This window comes from Doryrhamphus excisus, linkage group LG22 (assembly GCF_037039965.1).
Source record: "Doryrhamphus excisus strain RoL-2023G ecotype Guam linkage group LG22, RoL_Dexc_Guam_v1.1, whole genome shotgun sequence".
Lineage (NCBI taxonomy): Eukaryota > Metazoa > Chordata > Actinopteri > Syngnathiformes > Syngnathidae > Doryrhamphus > Doryrhamphus excisus.
The window spans coordinates 3,793,983-3,814,941 of record NC_136378.1 but is presented as its reverse complement, the minus strand read 5'-3'; the positions used below and the strand labels follow the sequence as shown (position 1 = coordinate 3,814,941).

At 42.0% G+C, this 20,959-nt stretch overlaps 4 protein-coding genes across 8 annotated transcripts in view; 2 read left to right on the top strand and 2 right to left on the bottom strand.

Annotated features, from left to right (window-relative positions):
- The window catches only part of eif1ad (eukaryotic translation initiation factor 1A domain containing), a 203,004-nt gene that overhangs the window by 26,359 nt on the left and 155,686 nt on the right, over positions 1 to 20,959 (bottom strand). The gene's annotated exons all lie outside the window — the stretch shown is intronic.
- ccng1 (cyclin G1) lies at positions 340 to 4,288 on the top strand. Its single transcript, XM_058063887.2, has 6 exons — positions 340 to 523; positions 1,301 to 1,564; positions 1,630 to 1,883; positions 2,009 to 2,087; positions 3,017 to 3,127; positions 3,370 to 4,288. Exons 2-6 carry the CDS (start codon positions 1,301 to 1,303, stop codon positions 3,559 to 3,561), a joined length of 900 nt encoding a protein of 299 aa, XP_057919870.1. The 5' UTR covers positions 340 to 523; the 3' UTR covers positions 3,562 to 4,288.
- nudcd2 (NudC domain containing 2) lies at positions 3,666 to 5,720 on the bottom strand. The gene is made up of 4 exons (XM_058063888.2): positions 5,367 to 5,720; positions 4,898 to 4,946; positions 4,676 to 4,827; positions 3,666 to 4,597 (listed from the first exon to the last, which is right to left on the bottom strand). The coding sequence occupies exons 1-4, from the start codon at positions 5,553 to 5,555 to the stop codon at positions 4,514 to 4,516; spliced, it is 474 nt and encodes a 157-aa protein (XP_057919871.2). The 5' UTR covers positions 5,556 to 5,720; the 3' UTR covers positions 3,666 to 4,513.
- Positions 5,750 to 20,959, top strand: part of gabrb2a (gamma-aminobutyric acid type A receptor subunit beta2a) — a 52,351-nt gene continuing 37,141 nt past the window's right edge. The window contains exons 1-11 of one of the 5 annotated variants that reach the window (XM_058063868.2): positions 5,750 to 6,087; positions 6,152 to 6,258; positions 6,352 to 6,419; positions 6,755 to 6,975; positions 7,047 to 7,129; positions 7,205 to 7,348; positions 9,288 to 9,440; positions 10,511 to 10,761; positions 11,357 to 11,601; positions 17,684 to 17,784; positions 18,007 to 18,074. In XM_058063868.2, the coding sequence (XP_057919851.2) occupies positions 6,038 to 6,087; positions 6,152 to 6,258; positions 6,352 to 6,419; positions 6,755 to 6,975; positions 7,047 to 7,129; positions 7,205 to 7,348; positions 9,288 to 9,440; positions 10,511 to 10,761; positions 11,357 to 11,601; positions 17,684 to 17,784; positions 18,007 to 18,074 (1,491 nt within the window). In that variant the 5' untranslated portion in view covers positions 5,750 to 6,037. Of the gene's footprint in view, positions 6,088 to 6,151; positions 6,259 to 6,351; positions 6,420 to 6,754; positions 6,976 to 7,046; positions 7,130 to 7,204; positions 7,349 to 9,287; positions 9,441 to 10,510; positions 10,762 to 11,353; positions 11,602 to 17,402; positions 17,592 to 17,683; positions 17,785 to 18,006; positions 18,075 to 20,959 lie in introns of those variants that run through there. The other 4 variants (XM_058063867.2, XM_058063870.2, XM_058063872.2 and 1 more) reach the window with 4 other exon arrangements.

The window sequence follows — 20,959 nt, the reverse complement described above, 5'->3', positions numbered from 1 at the left end:
AGAAGGTTCCATAGGAGTCCATGTAAATGTACACACAATGAAGGATTTAGGTTTTAGAATATAAGTGCCTGAATAAATTTAATTACTTAAACTATCTGAGTTTCATGTTGATTAAGAAGTCAATATGTAAAGTTATGTTAGGGTCTTCTGTAATCAACTTCATGTTAAACCAAGTCACGCCTTTCTACTATATGATTGGCTCTCCTGTTTGTAAAAGGCGGGGTATATTTGTGAAAGACTGAGAAATTGTCCAATGGAAATATAGAATACAGAACCTTGCCCTTCAATGACCAATGAAATCTCACCATGTTGGGGCGTGGGCATGGATTTATACCCGTATTAATGCCTAATCTGTCCTTTTCCCCGTCGCCTTACTCCAAGGGTAGGGGGTGTGCATAGGCAGGTACAAAACCTATGCTTAAAACTTTCTTTAAGGAAAGTTCATACTTACATTTATTGTTGTTCACACCTACTTTTCCACCCATTTTTCCATTACGGATATAATTTTTAAATTTGACCCAAGGTAAGTAAACCAGACTCGCAATGGCGTTGCTAGCTAACACTTGTACGTTTAGTTGTTTATTTACAAGCACGACCCATGTCTTAAACAGTTATGTTTGGTTTGTATATGTCTAATAGTTGTATAATATAGTAAATAGTTGTATTTTGACCTTTAGTTTATTGTCGTAATCAGGCCAAGGGTTAGCAAGGGGACATGTCCGGGCATGTTAGCATGGCCTCACTCAGTGGACCCCCCCTACTTGTGTTCATGCTATGAAGCACGTCCACTGTTTTTATGTTTATTATATCCATTTCCCACTTTAACTTTAAATATTTGATACTTGTATTTATTGGAAATATTTTAGACCCGTCTGTATGTCGTTTCTATGCCGTTCCCCCCGCCCCTCCACTCCAGTTAAGTCCAGTTTGACAGCTGCTGAAGTTGCATTAAGTCACAAGAATAACTTGGCTGTGGAAAAAGTCACGTCTGCAAGGCAAGATGGACGTACACAAATCTGGCTGTCACACCCTATCGTGTTCTTTTATCATACCGGGGAGTTGATTGTAATTGTTGTGGTAAAAAGTTGCAGTTACAACACATCTTAAAATGAGTAGTAGTCTAAATTTGAAGGCTATAAATGGCGTACTCACCATTGACTAGGCCTTCATTTTTTATTCTGATATGAGCTTATTGTATATTTGGCTGCCATGATAGATATGCATGACCACACTGAGATGTTCTTAATGTGTATTGAAGGGAAATATAAATGCTAAGTAACATTTTGTGGTGTCCACACAGATGATTGACACAGTGACAGGACCTACAGCACTGCCCTTTGCAGTCCAACTAAAGACCCTACTAGACCTGGAGGGCCGCTTCCAGCCGAAGCTGAGTGGTTTGAGGATCATTGAGAGCGCACCGGAGAACGGTCTCAGGATGACGACCCGACTCCGAGAGCTGGAGGTGAAGGACCTGCTGACTCTGACCAGGTTCTTTGGTTTCAGCTCTGACACGTTCTCTCTGGCCATCAGCCTCCTCGACCGCTTCCTCTCTGTCATGAAGGTTTGTAGAATATCTTGTTGACTCTTCCCAAATGGTCCACAGTTTCCAATGCCAGTCTTCTGCAGATACAACCAAAGCACCTGTCCTGCGTGGGTCTCTGCTGCTTCTACATTGCCGTGAAGTCGTCGGAAGACAAGAAAAACGTCCCCCTGGCCAACGACCTGATCCGCATCAGTCAGAACCGATTCACCGTATCTGACATGATGCGGATGGAGAAGATCATTATGGAGAAAGTCAACTGGAAAGTGAAGGCGCCAACTGCTCTCCGCTTCCTGCGCCTCTTTCACAGCTACGTCGAGGAGCAGCTCGGCACCGAGAGGTGAGGACAAGTCATCACATTTTTTTAGATTCATGTCATTATTCAGCAGATTAATTTCGATTTCGAATACAAGTGTGGTCAAAGCTGTTATTCCTAATGACACGTTGTTCTTTGTTTGTACACAGTGAGAACTTCCTGAGCCTGGATAGACTGGAGGCACAACTGAAAGCTTGCCACTGCTCTTTTGTCTTCTCCAAACTGAAGGTAGGCGTCCTGCGAAATACTCATGTGAGCTGCTAAACAAGGTCTGATGTACTTGGATCATAGGAGTATGAATCAATACATCCATATTTAGATGAATCGTTACAGCTTTTTATATATGTCACTGTATGGTCATAATCACCCCGTACTTTGGTACGTGACAAAAATAAAAAAAAATAAAAAACTTAAACTATATTAGGAAAGCAGGAAGTGAACAAATGTAACAGTTACTGATTGTAAAAGTACCAGATGGGAGGGGTAGGATTTAATAAGCTTTGCTTCTTCCTACTCCTTTTGGACATGTGGAACTGTGAACTGATTATGGGATGCATTCAATTGTAATCTGATGCATGTTAAAAAAAAATGTCATCCAATACTTCTCTACAAGAGAGGAGAAATGTGATCTCAGCGCAGAACAAAATTCGAAACACTTCTATGCTAGGACTACGTTAAAAAGCCATAGCATTTCAGTATGTGGAATCAAACTATGGAATGGATTGAGTAAGGAAGTCAAACAATGCACAACGATGAGCCAATTCAAGAAACAATACAAGCAGTTGATGTTTGCTAAATACAAGGATGAAGAGTCTTGAACCAGTCATGATGTGCTATATATATCACTATATTGACACTTACTATGGTACCCATTATGGCATTGTATGGTCATCACCGAAGTACGAGGTGATATGACTATTATTAAAAAAAATTATAAAAAAAAAAAAACCCCAAAAACTTAAACTGTATTATGGAAAGCAGGAAGTGAACAAATGTAACAGTTACTGATTGTAAAAGTATCAGATGGAGGGGTAGGATTTAATAAGCTTTGCTTCTTCCTACTCCTTTTGGACATGTGGAACTGTGAACTGATTATGTGATGCATTTGATGCATGTTCAAATGAAATTAAACCATTACCATTACGATTTGTCTGCAGCCATCCGTGCTTGCCATGGCTCTCTTGTGTCTTGGTGTTGACGACCAACATGACCCAGAGCACATGGAGAACATTTCCGAGGCCCTGAACAGTCTGCAGATGTTACTGACTGTAAGTAACATTTCAGGTCTTACTGGATAACACTGGTGTGAATGGTTGTTTGTCTATATGTGCCCTGTGATTGGCTGGCCACCAGTCCGGGGTGTACCCCGCCTCTCGCCCAAAGACAGCTGGGATAGGCTCCAGCACCCCTGCGACCCTCGTGAGGAAAAAGCGGTAGAAAATGAATGAATGAATGGATAACACTGCATGTAATTGGCTGCTAACAACCGTTTAAACGGGTTTGTTTACAGCTCAAAGATGGCGATCTCGTGTGTGTGCGGGAGCTGGTGGGGAAATGCCTGGCCGAGTACGCCACCTCCAAGTGCTCCCGGCCCAACAGCCAGAGACTTCGCTGGACCATTTCGGGAAGAACAGCTCGTCAGCTGAAGCACAGCTACTACAAGATTAGCCATCTTCCCACCATACCCGAGTCGGCTTGTTAAAAGTCCTGGCCACCGTGCCGTCACCTGACCCAAAATTACCCCATTCTCTGATTGGCTGTAACTAATCAGGTGATTTGGCTCACATAACACTTCCCACTTTATTATTATTTTTTAACTTAAAGATCCTCATCAGCGAGATGGCGTTCTCTAAGTTAAAAGTTTTTCCGCGGGTGTGCGAGTGCACAAGTATGTTCTTGTTTGAATCCGTACCATGGTGTTTTGGTATTTTCCTGGAACGGGTTTTGAGTTTTAAGCTTTATAAAGTATTGAACCACCTAGGTCCTCAGTCCACCATGTGGAAGAGGAGGGAGAAGGATTCTGAGAAACAAAAATACGGAACCAAGAAATCGGGCCCAGAATCCTTAACTTCCACCCTAGGTTGCTAAGCCGTCTTGAATGCACACTCCTACCCAAGGTGATTTTTTTTTCCCCTTCCCCTTCAAAGAGCATGTTGATGCTACTAGTGAAACCCGCCACATGCGCTTCATGTGAGCGGTCACCAGCGGTTGAAGATGAGTTGTTTTCACCATTTGATGGCACAGAGTGAAGCGCCACACGTTTTCAATGACTTAAGACAATGGAATTTGCCTCGCATTTCCTTTGCCATTTTGTGTTGTATGACAAGTGTCACTTTTAGTTCCAAAAAAAAAAAAATACATTCAAAAGGACTGAATGCACCATCTCCAAATGTTCTTGGACCTTTCAATAAAACTTTATTGAAAAGCTATCTTGGAGTGCTTGTCATCTCAAAAGCAACACCAATGTGTTTATCATAACACTTGTCCTCTGCGGTGCACTCAAACATGATTGAGCTACTTCTGAATCAGGACCAGAATAGTGGGACAATCTCAAAGAAACGTCCACAGGCAGGAAAACTTGACTTCCTGTATTCGATCCAGTCAGTTCCTGTGTGCCGTGGTTAGCAATACTGACAACCTTGAAATTATACAAGTCACTTTTGTAAACTGGAAAAATCCGGACCACCACCAGCAAAGTTTCCGGAAATCTCCGCACCGCTGAAATCAAATCCGGGATTCTGTACAGGAAATAATAAATTCATAGCTATAACTGGAAGAAGCCGTGACCAATAGTTTATCATTTAAAAACCACCAACCTCTCGCTGGAACCTTTCCAGTGTGAGCTTTCTCTGCATCTGGTCCTGGACCCAAGCATTGGCACAGTACTCTCCCTCTAACAAGGAAGACCAGCAGTTCCCGGCCTCTCTGTTGGTCTTCATCAGGACAATTCGGATGAGACTTTTATCCTCTACAAATAAAACATGAGTGAGCCATCTGTAGAATAGGCTGGATGAACGTATGTATGTGCTGGTCCTTACCCAATGTCCATGTAGCTTCGTCTGACACAGTTGTGCCAAACAACCTCCCCTGTCAAAAGGGCAAACTGTGTTAAAACCATTTATTAAAATGAAAAAAAATATATATATATTTATTAAAATGAAAATATTTTTAAGTATATATACGAAAAAGGAGAATTTTTTTAAATTTTCTGGGTGCTCAGCATAGAAAAATCAACTTCCGCTTCCGGCCCTGTAGGTGGCGGTAAAGTACAGCACAAAATGGCTGCCAACACAAGAAGAAGAAATGGCAGTCGGTCGTCAAATAATACAATTCATTCAGCTCCAAAATTCAACATTTTCTTCCACAAAGTTGTTTATGTGTCGGCTAAGTATTATGCTGTTGTTTTCTTATTGCAACAAATAAGATAAACTATACATACTTTCAGTGGCGTTTCACTGTTGACATGTTTTTACTAATTTAACATTCCCACAATGACCGGGGCTTTACCTTGATAACCTCTTTGCCTTTGACGTACAGCTCGATTTCTCTGGCTCCCAAATGACATTTCACTTCTTTAGCAGACGTTCCGGGAGGAACGTTGACTTCGACAAAGACCTCCTCCATAGTTTGGCTCCATGAGCCCCAGCTTGTCTGACAGGGGACCACGCCGCTCTTCTCGTCGAAGTGCACCGACATGTCGCGGATTGAAGTCGATATTTCGGTCGTAGAGGTAATTCACTGTCAGAGTTTACCGTAATATCTACATAACTGTTACGCGCATCTTGAATGTTTGTTTTTCTTGATTAGTTATGTTGCTACAGATTCCGGTTCCATGTATTTTTCCGTCATTTCCGGTTGTGTGTAGTGTTACACTGCCACCTAGTGTCCAACGCAACCTGGTTATGATTGACTTGATGTGTTTTCTACTTTTTAAAGCTAATTTTCACCAATTGCTATGTGTTAGTCATTTTAGATTACCAACTGATTATTATTTAAAGAATACACAGAATACAGTTTGTTTAAAAACGGAAAAAAGGATTTACTAATCTTATAATTGGATTACAAGTCCTTTCCTGATGTCTATAATGCACAAGTACAAGTCACAGCACCAATACGGACCCACCTTGTATTCTGCTCTGTTTACATACTTATGAAAACATATTTATCAACGTTTAAATATGGCTGTTGTATTCCTCTATTGTCTTCTTGCCTGTGTCTGCGGCATAAGGTAAGTCCTGTCAATCATTTGCCAGACATTTCAAACATTAAATCTTGTATTGTGTTATGTTCAGTTTAGCTAACTCGACTTCAAATGAGAGAATATACTCAGACAACATCACACGCATTCTTGATCGACTTTTGGATGGTTATGACAACCGACTACGACCCGGATCCGGAGGTAGCCGTGACCACAACACTTTGCATAATCTACCAAACACATTATTTGCTTTATCTTGTTTTTTTTTTTTTTGCATCTTTGATTGTGTTGCAGGTGGCATTACTGAAGTGAAAACAGATATCTTTGTTACAAGCTTTGGACCTGTGTCAGATGTTGATATGGTACGAGAAGGGGGCCGTGACACACACACACACACAAAAAGCACGACAGTGACCAATGACTGCCTGCCTTTTGGGCATCCTGCCACGAGACCATCTAATGAGCTGTAATCTGTTTGACCAGCTCTATAACGCCATTACTGATGGCTTCTGAATCAATATGACAACATGTCAGCCACGGAGGGCTTAATGGACTGATTCATGATTATCTAATGAGTGACAAGCAACTGTCATTGGTTTTTGTTTCTGCAAGGCGGATGAAGTTGAAATGACTTATTGGTGCCGGTGAACTGTTTAAATCAACCCCTTCCTCCACCCCCTGCCGGTTTGCATTCCAGGAATACACCGTGGACATGTTCTTTCGACAGATGTGGGTGGATGAAAGGCTGAAATTTGAGGGTCCCATTGAAATCCTGCGGTTGAACAACCTCATGGTAGACAAGATCTGGACTCCGGACACCTTTTTCCGCAACTCCAAAAAGTCAATTTCCCACAACATGACCACACCCAACAAGCTTTTTCGTATTATGCAAAATGGGACCGTCCTCTACACAATGAAGTGAGCCATTACATCACATTATTATTATTCATGAACCACACGCTGACTCCTATTTGCCTTCTTCTTGTTAGACTGACAGTAAGTGCAGAATGTCCGATGAGACTTACGGACTTCCCCATGGATGGTCACGCTTGTCCTCTCAGGTTTGGCAGCTGTGAGTAACACACATGGTTATGATCAACTCTGTGAGTAAAATGAATATTTAATTTTTTTTTTAATGACTTTTCAGATGCCTACACCAGCAGGGAAATAGTTTTCACTTGGAGGAAGGGTCCAGTAGCGTCTGTGGACTGTCCCAAAGAGTCCATGAGTCTTTTGCAGTATGATCTGGTGGGACAGACTTTGTCCAGTGAGCTCTTCAAGTCAAACACAGGTACAAAGCACGCTCCGCAGACGGGTATTTATAGGTACGATACTGCAAATAAACATATCTCATTAGCACAATAGTGTATTTTGTGAGAGGTGTCGTAACCATGACTTAAATATTAGTCAATGACAGCACAGATGAAAACAAATTGCACTTATTAAATCAATGTTTTTATTAATGGGGCGGCATGGCGGTCGTGTGGTTAGCGCACAGACCTCACAGCTAGGAGACCAGGGTTCAATTCCACCCTCGGCCATCTCTGTGTGGAGTTTGCATGTTCTCCCTGTGCATGCGTGGGTTTTCTCCGGGTACTCCGGTTTCCTCCCACATTCCAAAAACATGCTAGGTTAATTGGCGACTCCAAATTGTCCATAGGTATGAATGTGAGTGTGAATGGTTGTTTGTCTATATGTGCCCTGTGATTGGCTGGCCACCAGTACAGGGTGTACCCCGCCTCTCGCCCGAAGACAGCTGGGACAGGCTCCACCACCCCCCATGACCCTTGTGAGGATAAGCGGTAGAAAATGAATGAATGAATGAGTTCTCCTCCTATTTTGTGTGGAAGTGGTAACTTTTTGGCTTCTTATTTTGTCTTTCCCCACCCCTCGGCCATCTCTGTGTGGAGTTTGCATGTTCTCCCCGTGCATGCGTGGGTTTTTTTCGGGTACTCCGGTTTCCGCCTACATGCCAAAAACATGCTAGGTTAATTAGCGACTCCAAATTGTCCATAGGTATGAATGTGAGTGTGAGTTGTTTGTCACAGGGGGGTGCTGGAGCCTATCCCAGCACCCCCCTGTGACCCTTGTGAGGATAAGTGGTAGAAAATGAATGAACAAATGAGTTCTCCTCCTATTTTCTGTGGAAGTGGTAACTTTTTTGCGTCTTATTTTGTCTTTCCCCACCCCTCGGCCATCTCTGTGTGGAGTTTGCATGTTCTCCCCGTGCATGCGTGGGTTTTTTCCGGGTACTCCGGTTTCCTCCCACATTCCAAAACCATGCTAGGTTAATTGGCGACTCCAAAATGTGAGTGTGAATGGTTGTTTGTCTATATGTGCCCTGTGATTGGCTGGCCACCAGTCCAGGGTGTACCCCGCCTCTCGCCCAAAGACAGCTGGGATAGGCTCCAGCACCCTCCACAACAGCGGTAGAAAATGAATGAATGTTTTTATTATTAAGGGAGGTTATAGGTTAATAAGGTTATAAAGCCATTTCTAAAGCTTTGGGACTCCAGCCAACCACAGTAAGAGCCATTATCCACAAATGGTGAAAACATGGAACAAAACCGTCTAAACACCCAAAGTCTGGTGCCCTAAATCCCGACTCATGCAAATTCACTTCCTGCTTGTTTGTGGGTCCTGCTGCCTTCAAGTCACTGAAAAGTATGCTATTCTGGCTCACCAGCTAACAGTAACGTATCGGGCACCTCTCCAGGATCTGTCATGCGGTGGAGCCTAATGGTGTGCCTTTAGCAACTACAGTACGGGCTTTCAGGCTCTAAGCGATGCGCAGACAGAGAGTAAAGACGACGACGTGCGAGGGCATTTTGTCTTTTCACCAGATGAAGAAATGCTCCCCTGCTGCGGAGAAACCTCTCAGAATCCTGAAAAAACGACTGAGCCGGGACAGTCATTCATCAAGCAGACGGGACGGAGAATCAGTGTGTGCGAGCGCGTGTGTCAGCTTATTTTTGCTCCGTGAAAGCATGCATGTGTTTAGACGGAGCGACGCTGCGCATAATGACACTGGAGGCCACCTCCTTCCCTCTTGCGCTCTCTCCATCCTTTTTTTTTTATGTGTGATGTTAGTGCAGTACAAACACTTTCTATACAGCTCCATGCCCCGGCAGCTATTTAGTTTCAAGAGCAAGCAAGGGCATTGATTGTGCACTCACCCCTCGCTCCGTCCCTCAGGGCTGCTGTCTTCACAAATGCTGTTTATCTTACAGGTCACTACTCTGTGCAGGTGGTCCATTTCCACCTGCAGAGGAAGCTGGGATATTACCTCATTCAGACGTACATCCCACTCATCATGGTCGTCGTGCTGTCGCAAGTTTCTTTCTGGATCAACAAGGAGTCCGTTCCTGCACGGACGGTGGCTGGTACGCCGACTACAAGCAGGATCCGTTTGTATTATTAGAATTCTTATTAAATACTTATTTTTGTTAATATGAATAATAACAGTAATAATAATCTGGTTAGGGCGCAGACCTCACAGCTAGGAGACACAAGTTCAATTCCACCCTCGGCCATCTCTGTGTGGAGTTTGCATGTTCTCCCCGTGCATGCGTGGGTTTTCTCCGGTTTCCTCCCACATTCCAAAAACATGCTAGGTTAATTAGCGACTCCAAATTGTCCATAGGTATGAATGTGAGTGTGAATGGTTGTTTGTCTATATGTGCCCTCTCACGCGAAGACGGCTGGGATAGGCTCCAGCACCCACCCGACGATCGTGAGGATAAGCGGTCGAAAATGAATGAATGAATGCGTTCTCCTCTATTTTGTGTGGAAGTGGTAACTTTTTAGTTTCTTATTTTGTCTTTCCCCACCCTTGGGCATCTCTGTGTGGAGTTTGCATGTCCTGGTACTCCGGTTGCCTCCCACATTCCAAAAAGATGCTAGGTTAATTAGCGACTCCAAATTGTCCATAGGTATGAATGTGAGTGTGAATGGTTGTTTGTCTATATGTGCCCTCTCACCCGAAGACGGCTGGGATAGGCTCCAGCACCCACCCGACGATCGTGAGGATAAGCAGTCGAAAATGAATGAGTTCTCCTCTATTTTGTGTGGAAGTGGTAACTTTTTGGTTTCTTATTCATCTCTGTGTGGAGTTTGCATGTCCGGGTACTCCGGTTGCCTCCCACATTCCAAAAACATGCTAGGTTAATTAGCGACTCCAAATTGACCATAGGTATGAATGTGAGCGTGAATGGTTGTTTGTCTATATGTGCCATGTGATTGGCTGGTCACCAGTCCAGGGTGTACCCCGCCTCTCGCCCGAAGACAGCTGGGATAGGCTCCAGCACCCCCTGCGACCCTCGTGAGGATAAGCAGTAGAAAATGAATGAATGAACTTATATTTGTTATTATGAATAATAACTAATAATAATTTGCTATTGATATAAACATGACTTTCCTAGATGAGAAGAATTTGTCCCCCCCTCCCCACAAGGTATCACCACAGTACTGACAATGACCACCCTGAGCATCAGCGCCCGCCAGTCCCTGCCCAAAGTGGCCTACGCCACAGCCATGGACTGGTTCATCGCCGTGTGTTTTGCCTTTGTGGCGTCGGCCCTGGTGGAGTTTGCGGCCGTCAACTACTTTGCCACGCTGCAGGCCCACCACCTGAAGAAGAACAAAGCCCGCCAAGACAAGCTGGAGGTTCTCGCGACCGCTAGTGACGATGAAGACACAATTTCGGTGAGCACCAACAAAACGTTGTTTGATACCACGCTAACTTTGCCTCAATTTTTTGAGCAAATGACTGAAGTTCTGAACAAGGATAAATATGATAAATAACATACGCACCTCTGATTTTCTTCCGCATGAACATAGCTCTAACACATTCTATGCTGCTGAGAATGTTAATGAGGAACAGGAATCTACAGCGAAAAACAGGGCATGCTTCGGAAAAAAAAGATGTCTTTTAAAATGCATTTCCAACTTCCATGTCACCATCCGCCTCCTCAATTATTCCCATTCCGGGCACACTACACATTAAATAGTAATATGTTCCATTGTAGAGCGCTCATCTGTGGCTATAGGCTTTATGCTAATACAGTAAGCCACCATGGCGTCCTCTTGGGATGTGTCTCACGTGCGCGGCTCATGGTTAGATGCTTTAAAAATAGCCTCAGTGCGAGAAGAACATCAGCACTCCTCACTGGATGATCTTCTAGCTTCCAATGGCCGTCCATCAAATGACCTTCTGTTGTATGTGACATCACTAACACCGCATTCTGTATACAATACATGCTGGCTGACCCCCGCCCCTTCTCCTACCTCCTCTCAGCAGTCCACCACCAGCCCTCAAGAAGGCCTCAAGAGGAGAAACCATTCCATGTGTCCCAGCGAACCAGCAGAGGCTCCGCCCCTGCCGATATTCCTCCAACAGGGCTCGGCTTTTCCGCAAATTCCGCAGCTGGCCGGGACCAGCCCCATCGACAAGTACGCCCGCATTCTCTTCCCCCTCACCTTTGCACTCTTCAACCTCGTCTACTGGTACATCTACTTGGTCAAGGACACCATGGAGAGAGCCAGGTATGCTACTGGAATGAGCTCATATGTTTACAGGGGCCCACTTACCAAAATACGGGCAATTCTTCTTCCATTTAAAGTACTTATTACCGTTTTAGTATTCGTTTACATGCTTAAACTACTTAAGGGGGGTGACTATAGGGGTGTTATATTGTGTCAAGTGGGCTCTAATGATGATAAATAGGGTTTCCTCTCAGATTACATCAAATATAATTTGTATTATGAGTGTAAAGGTGACTATAGGGGTGTTATATTGTGTCTAGAGGGCTCTAATGATAATAAATAGGTTTTCTACACAATATATTTTCTACCAAATATATTTTGTATTATGAGTGTAAAGGTGACTATAGGGGTGTTATATTGTGTCTAGGGGGCTCTAATGATGATAAATAGGTTTTCCCCTCAGATTACATCAAATATAATTTGTATTATCAGTGTAAAGGTGAATATAGGGGTGTTATATTGTGTCTAGAGGGCTCTAATGATGATAAATAGGTTCTCCCCTCAGATTACATCAAATATAATTTGTATTATCAGTGCAAATGTGACTATAGGGGTGTTATATTGTGTCTAGAGGGCTCTAATGATAATAAATAGGTTTTCTACACAATATATTTTCCACCAAATATATTTTGTATTATAAGTGTAGAGGTGACTATAGGGGTGTTGTATTGTGTCTAGGGGGCTCTAATGATGATAAATAGGTTTTCCCCTCAGATTACATCAAACATATTTTGTATTATGAGTGTAAAGATAGATAGATTACATCAAATATATTTAAAAAATTTTAAACTGTGTAACCAATCATGATCATTTGGACTCTTCCTCCTCCTTAAAACCCCTGGTTGAGACCGGGTCATATAAAAGCCAAAGAAAAGACAGAATTCATCATTTTGATGGTTGGATTCTTGACTTGATGCAACACGCATCATTTTCCCCGCCATTTTGGTCGAATGCTGGAATAGGCAACCTCAGCTGTGTCAAGGGTGGTATGAACGCTGAGCGATCGTGTCATGTCATGTCATGTCATGTTGATTTTCCGGGGATTTGGGATCTAGGATTAAGAGATTTTCCATTGTTTAACATCACGGTCATAAAATTATTGTATTCAGCACATGTATTGTATCACGTATCAGACATGTCAGCTGGCCTTTGAGCCTGATGGGATCACGAGCAGCGACAGGTCACTAATATTCATGAGCAAAGTGGCGCGGCGTTGACGGATGAACGGCTTAACCCCGGCACGAGTCAGGTAGCACTTTCCTACGGAATCTCTAATAAGCCATCCCGCCCGACATTTGCCCTTCCCGGTTGGGATTTAACCTCCATCCTTGGCAGCCGTGTGTGAGATGAAGCAGCGGCTATGGGAGATAGTCATCTCTAATACACAGTAAGACGCAAATAAGCTGATGTTTGAGTCAAGCCTGCGGTTTAGATTTTTTCACAATACAGTGGAACTGGCCTTTGTTCTCCGGACTTTAGAACTTCTAATTTTCCAAAACTTACAACTTTATTTGTTGTTTTGTTCATTTTTTTTACCCTCTGGGTCATTTGCAGTCTGTTGGACACATTGGAGGAATAAAATTAAACAAAAAAAACTGGAACAAAAAGGCTAAATATGAAGAGAAGAAGCTAAAATGTTGATAGCTAATAAATACAAAAACATTATTTAAAAAATAAATTAATCTTGATCATTATATAATCATCAATTATATAATAATCATTATTATATTATTAATTAGCCTATTATTATTACTATCATCATTATTTTTCTTCTCATTATTAGGCTAGTATTAGCCTGCTATTTGGCTTGCTTATTAGCCTGCTTTTCAATGAAAAAAAAATCTATAAAAAATATAAAATTATTTAGGGGGACTTAAGAACATTTTAGGAGGACTTTTGATTATTACTACTACTACTGCTAGTAGTAGTAGGCTAGTATTAGCCTGCTTATTGGCTTGCTTATTAGCCTGCTTTTGCCCTATTATATGAAATTTGTCAGATTTTTTTTTTTGTAAAAAAAAAAAAAAATCAGTAAAAAAAAAATAAAATTATTTAGGGGGGGCCCTAAGAACATTTTAGGGGGACTTCTGATTATTACCACTACTACTACTAGTAGTAGTAGGCTAGTATTAGCCTGCTTTTGCCCTATTATATGAAATTTATATGAGATTTTTTTTTGTAAAAAAAAAATCAGTAAAAAAATAAAAAATAATTACTACTACTACTACTCCTTAGGGGGGGCCCTAAGAACATTTTAGGGGGACTTCTGATTATTACCTCCTACTACTACTACTAGTAGTAGTAGGAGGCTAGAGATTTTTTTTTTGTTAAAAAAAATCAATAAAAAATATACAATTATTTTAGGGGGACTTCTGATTATTACTACTACTACTAGTAGTAGGCTAGTATTAGCCTGCTTTTGCCCTATTATATGAAATTTGTCAGATTTTTTTTGTAAAAAAAAAATCAATAAAAAATATACATTTTTTTTAGGGGAGCTTCTGATTCAGCTCTATAATAATAATAATAATAATAATAGGCTAGTTTAGGGGCTGAAGCCCCCCTAAAATAGGCCTAATGACGCCACTGCATAGATTCCCAGCATGAAAGAATGCCATTGAATGCATCATACTTTTTTTTAATTTTTTTTATAAGGGTTACCTGAGGGCTTCCCAAACCACCAAACACTTCAATAACAACTCTCGTTGTCCACGGGGACTTGGCCACACGGGCAAATAAACCAGCGCTCACTTTGAACGACTCCTCATAATAAGTGGGCCACTTCTCTCTCTCTCTCTCTCCAACGCAACCAAGAAAGAGAAGAGAAGAGAAGGCAGAGCGATGTGTTACGTAACGCCCGGAAGTGCAAATCTGCTCATCATGCTTCTCGTGTTCCTGTCAGGGAACTTTTGTATGTGTGTGTGGTTGTTTTGTGTGCCGAATGATGTGAGAGCGGAGAAGAGCTGAATCACATCTTTACATATTTTCACTGCATCACTTTTGCTGCAGGAGCAGCAATGTCACGTGCGTGTTATTTCCAGTGCACATAGACGAGGGGGGGGGCTAAGCTTGTGTTGGTATGTATGCTGGTCTTGCAGGGATGTGGCTCCAACCTCTTAAAAAGCAGGACGACCAGGAAAAAAGGGCACGTGCCGGAAGAAGAGAGACCACCCTCCTCCATCGTCCGTCTCTCTCTCTCTCTCTCTCTGTGAAGCTCTCAGCATTTGTTCTGCTCTCATCTGACAGAGGAAATGAATCAGAAACTCATTTATTCTCCTGCCGCACATCTATTCATTTCACAGACTGTGACCGCTGCCCACTTGTGTTCTGATCAGTACCGTTGAAGAGCCGCCCTTCACGGGCCTCTCCGTCACTTTTCACATATCTGAGCTCCTCAATCCAGACCACGACAGAGGCCGGTTTGACACCCCCACCCCCACCCCCCCACCCTCCATGCACTCAAACGTCCGACATGCTAGCAAAGGCACATCAAAAAGGAAGCGGATGATATCATCTGTGATGGCTGCACCTGCTTTGTGATGCAAGAGTGAACCAACGCTCTACACGGCCCTCTACAGAGCACAGCTCTCACTACAACAAGCACATCAAAGTCGACCGGAGAGGAGGCTGGCATCCTTCCTCGTGCCTCCGAAATGTACTCAGAAAATACTGAGAGTGGGCATTGCGTCGGGATTCTTTGCTCCACCGCAGACAGCTTTGGAATAACACACAGCATTAGGAAGACCGATCTTGTTTCATGGATGGTAGTGCAGCGTTCAAAACTAATGGATCCGGATTGAGTAGAGTGCTTTTGTGTTAGCAGGTCACTTCCTGCAGGTTTACTTAGGAGAGGGTGGGACCATACCATTTATCAACCTTGGGCAGGGGGAAGGGGGGGGGGGGCTCTTCCATTATGACCAAACTGGTTCAAGGAGACATTTCACTTACTAAAGAGTCATGTGACAAACCTGTTCCGGACTATTTTCTGTTGTGTATGGACACAGATGACACAGTTGTCATCCCCCACCAAGTCAGAGCTTTTCTTCCTGTCACTCGACACACACTGTGTGCAGCCACAACACACAGTGACCCACTGGTTAAAAAAAAAATGTGTCAAAGGTTTTTAGCAAGTTAGCCAGGAACATATGATGCTAATTCGAAGCTAATGGTGATCTAGCTGTAAAGTCAAGTGCAATGCCAGCACTGGAGAGAAAGGTCAGCCTCCCAACCAAGGTCTAGCGAGGTCCAGGTGGGCTGGAAAGTCAAATTGAGTTTGGTGTTCAGGAAACTTATTGTGAACTGTTTGTTGGTCTGATCTGGTTTCATTAAATTACATTAAATATTTTGCATTATGAGTGTAAAAGTGACTATAGGGGTGTTATATTGTGTCTAGAGGGCTCTAATGATGTTAAATAGGTTTATCCTCAGATTACATCAAATATATTTTGTATTGCGAGTGCAAAAGTGACTATAGGGGTGTTATATTGTGTCTAGAGGGCTCTAGTGATGATAAATAGGTTTTCCCGTCAGATTACATCAAATATATTTTATTATGAGTGTAAAGGTGACTATAGGGGTGTTATATTGTGTCTAGAGGGCTCTAATGATGATAAATAGGTTTTCTACACAATATATTTTCTACAAAATATATTTTGTATTATCAATGTAAAGGTGACTATGGGGGTGTTATATTGTGTCAAGAGGGCTCTAATTGTGATAAATAGGTTTCCCCCTCAGATTACATCAAATATATATTTGTATTATGCGTGTAAAGGTGACTATAGGGGTGTTATATTGTGTCTAGAGGCTCTAATGATGTTAAATAGGTTTATCCTCAGATTACATCAAATATATTTTGTATTATGAGTGTAAAGGTGACTATAGGGGTGTTATATTGTGTCTTACAGGGCTCTAATTATGATAAATAAGTTTTCCCTCAGATTACATCAAATATATTTTGTATTATGAGTGTAAAGGTGACTATAGGGATGTTGTATTGTGTCTAGAGGGCTCTAATGGTGATAAATAGGTTTTCTATACAATATATTTTCTACAAAATATATTTTGTATTAGGAGTGTAAAGGTGACTATAGGGGTGTTATATTGTGTCTAGGGGGCTCTAATGATGATAGATAGGTTTTCAACACAATATATTTTTTACAAAATATATTTTGTATTGAGTGTAAAGGTGACTATAGGGGTGTTATATTGTGTCTAGAGGGCTCTAATGATGATAGATAGGTTTTCAACACAATATATTTTTTACAAAATATATTTTGTATTATAAGTGTAAAGGTGACTATAGGGGTGTTATATTGTGTCTAGAGGGCTCTAATGATGATAAATAGGTTTTCTACACAATATATTTTCTACAAAATATATTTTGTATTATGAGTGTAAAGGTAACTATAGGGGTGTTATATTGTGTCTAGAGGGCTCTAATGGTTATAAATAGGTTTTCTATGCTCTAAATGCAAAATAATTGTTAATATTAATATAACATATTTTACAGAAATTCACAATAAATGAGGGATTACCTGTATATCGAACACGGAGAACTGTCCACAGGGGATTGGTGGAATGTTTCTATCACTGTCCAAAATGGGTTTGGACGTCCATCATTAGCTAATGCAGCTTTATAGATGAAAAGAAGTTCCACAGCATGAAAAGCTTCCGTGTGATTTGTTCGACCTTGTTGTGGGAAACCGGAGTAAAAGTGATGCCATCCACGAGTGGCTGTCATACATTTTCTTCCTCTGCAATGGAAGCTGTTCATGCACCATCAGCCGTCTCCACGCTTTGATCTCGGGCAGCCAGTGCGCATGCGCAGCTCATTGGCTCCTCTGCACCGTCTCCGGCAAGTTGGATGTGCGCGCTCCTCACTCGCATCCCGAAACCGCCTCAAAAACTGTTGAGATGGGGAGGATCAGGAAAAACCACTTTGGGATTTTGACTTTTTCCTTACTGGTGACTTTTGTCTGGGCTCAAAGGTAAATAAAGCCTTGTCATATTTCACGTCGCGCTGTAATGATAACCTTCATTTTTTTTAAATGACACCATTTTATATTTCTTTTTTTTACAGCGTGAAGGACCTGAAGGATCCTAGCAACATGCCTCTGGTCAAAGAGACCGTGGACAGGCTCATGAAGGGATACGACATTCGATTGAGGCCCGATTTTGGAGGTATAAGACACCCAAAAAATGGCTCGCAAAAATCAGCTTTAATTGATGTGATTTTTTTTTTTACGTTTACACCACAATCGATCCTTACTGACAAGACAGCAGTGATGAATAAGTCATGTGGGTGTCCAAAAAAAAAAAAAAAAAAAAAAAAGATGCGTCACGAAGATGTAATATTGATATGAAGTATTGTTCTCCTTTTAATGGCCGCCCGTGTCTTTGCAGGTGCACCAGTGGCCGTGGGCATGAATATAGACATAGCCAGCATAGACATGGTGTCTGAAGTCAACATGGTAGGTGCATGCATCTCTTTATCTGTGTTGCCTATATCTATGCGATATCGATATATGTCTCGTCATAATGAAGGGAGCAAGCAGCGTGATATTGCGCTTCTCGCAACCCGCATTTGCAGCTGTGCTCCGTCTGCATTTGAATTCAAAACACACACTCAGTGGCGCACTCGGACGCACTGGCACGGCTGTGCGCGCTCAGAGCTGTGAGCGTGCATGTGTGCGCGCGCGCGAGCGTGTGTGTGTGTGTGTATAAGAGTGCTCGAGTAGTGTAATTTCGGCAACACGCAGCACTTCCTCTCTTCTGCATGTATTATAGACGTACGCTCTCCTTATTAGTAGTACTAGTAGAGCAGTGGTGTCCAATGTGTGGCACACGGGCCATTTTCGGCACTGCAGTTCATTTTTTTTCATATTGTAAAAATCAGATTACAATTGAATGCATCACATAATCAGTTCACAGTTCCACATGTCCAAAAGGAGTAGGAAGAAGCAAAGCTTATTAAATCCTACCCCTCCATCTGGTACTTTTACAATCAGTAACTGTGACATTTGTTCACTTCCTGCTTTCCTAATTTAATTTAATTTAATTTAATTTAATTTAATTTAATTTAATTTAATTTAATTTAATTTAATTTAATTTAATTTAATTTAATTTAATTTAATTTAATTTAATTTAATTTAATTTAGTCACGTGCCAAAGTACAAGGTGATATAACCCGCGTGTGTGTGTATAAGAGTGCTCGAGTAGTGTAATTTCGGCAACACGCAGCACTTCCTCTCTTCTGCATGTATTATAGACGTACGCTCTCCTTATTAGTAGTACTAGTAGAGCAGTGGTGTCCAATGTGTGGCACACGGGCCATTTTCGGCACTGCAGTTCATTTTTTTTCATATTGTAAAAATCAGATTACAATTGAATGCATCACATAATCAGTTCACAGTTCCACATATCTAAAAGGAGTAGGAGTAGGAGTAGTAACTGTTACATTTGTTCACTTCCTGCTTTCCTATTTTATTTTATTTTATTTTATTTTATTTTATTTTATTTTATTTTATTTTATTTTATTTTATTTTATTTTATTTTATTTTATTTTATTTAAATTTATTTTAGTTTAGTTTAGTCACGGGTACTGGTTCAATGAAAACAGATAAAGTAGAGATCATCTGTTCCAGTGTCAAACTGTGACCATTCTCACCTCATAAAGCACATGGGTTTTAAGGCCATGCCCAAAATGAATTGTGTTGACGTTAAGCCCCTTATCGCTCTGGGGTGGGAACAAGGAAGTAGGACATGCATTTTCTGGGGATGGGAGCCAGGTTTACCTTTTTAAACATCCATGTTTTCCCCGGATACACACAATGGCGACTGTCTATATGTGCCCTGTGATTGGCTGGCGACCACTCCCATCAAAAGGGAGTAAATACATGAACATCTTCGGTTGCTTTATTTATTTTCCAAATGTTGGCATTTGGAACATTCCATGGCTCCTTTAGGTTCTTGAGGTGAGAAACACTAAAACATGAAGATGGCGGTGCTTGATCTCGCTGCCACATCGTGTCTTTGGGAATGTATCATTTGTTGTTTTGAATTGTTTTCTGTATATTGGAACAAATGTTTCCGGAATGCATGAATTGGATTTAAGGTCTTTTTTTGTTAAAGTCGCCCCTTCTGGAACCAATAAATGACGCAAACCAAGGTTGCTCTGTATAGTCTTGCTGTTCTTTGTGCTTTTCGGTTCCTTTTTTGGAATATGTGTCGCAAAAAAGCCGAAGAAAAAGTGTATGAGTTGATCCTTTTACACGGAGCACGGTGGTTTCATTCATTCATTCATTCATTTTCTACCGCTTATCCTCACGAGGGTCGCGGGGGGTGCTGGAGCCTATCCCAGCTGTCTTCGGGCGAGAGGCGGGGTACACCCTGGACTGGTTGCCAGCCAATCACAGGGCACATATAGACAAACAACCATTCACACTCACATTCATACCTATGGACAATTTGGAGTCGCTAATTAACCTAGCATGTTTTTGGAATGTGGGAGGAAACCGGAGTACCCGGAGAAAACCCACGCATGCACGGTGGTTTCCATGTCCATAATTGTCCATATGGTCCAACCTATCCCGAATGAGAACAGGAAGTATATAAAAACGGTGATCTTTTAGGGCTACTGAGGATGTTTTGTGTATCTGCTTGTCCTCCTTTGGGAGTCGCCTTTCCCAGCTGACTTTTAGGTCAGCTGTCAATCACAGACAACACAAGCATCCCTCCCCATTTTCACACCGATGGACAATCTATGGAGAATCGTGACGTTAATCATCTCATGACGGGATATGTTCCGTGAACGCGGCCTCCATGCATCGTCTCTAAGGTGGCTGTTATAAAAGCCCCCTTCCTCTCTAAATATATCCCAGCTTGTGTTTGCAGAAGGAGTCTCTCCCATGGCCCAACAGTTATATAACGCTATGAAAATAGTACGTTTGCTCCTTTGCGAAGGTTTTTTTTTTTTTGGAAGTGGTCGGGTTTTCAATTATTCATGGAGCCATTTTGAAGCCCTTCTTTTCCCAAAAAAAAAAAAAAGTGTGTTTGCTGGGTTTTGGTTGGTTATTCAGCTGCACGGACATGGATGTTGACGTCAGCTGACTTGTCCGAGATGAGGGTATTTTACTTTGGCGGTGGTGGTGGAGGATGCGGCAGCCATGCCCGGAAGTGCCTCAGGGTGTCCGGGGGAGATTTGAAATAGAAACCCTCTCACTGTTTTTTTTTTTTTTTTTTTTCTCCACTTCCTATTCTCCATCCCGCCCATCGCTTTGACTGGACTGGGCGCAGCGGCCATTTAATTCACCTCTTCCTTCTTCCCCCGAAAGGCTATCCTCTTTTCTTAAGAACT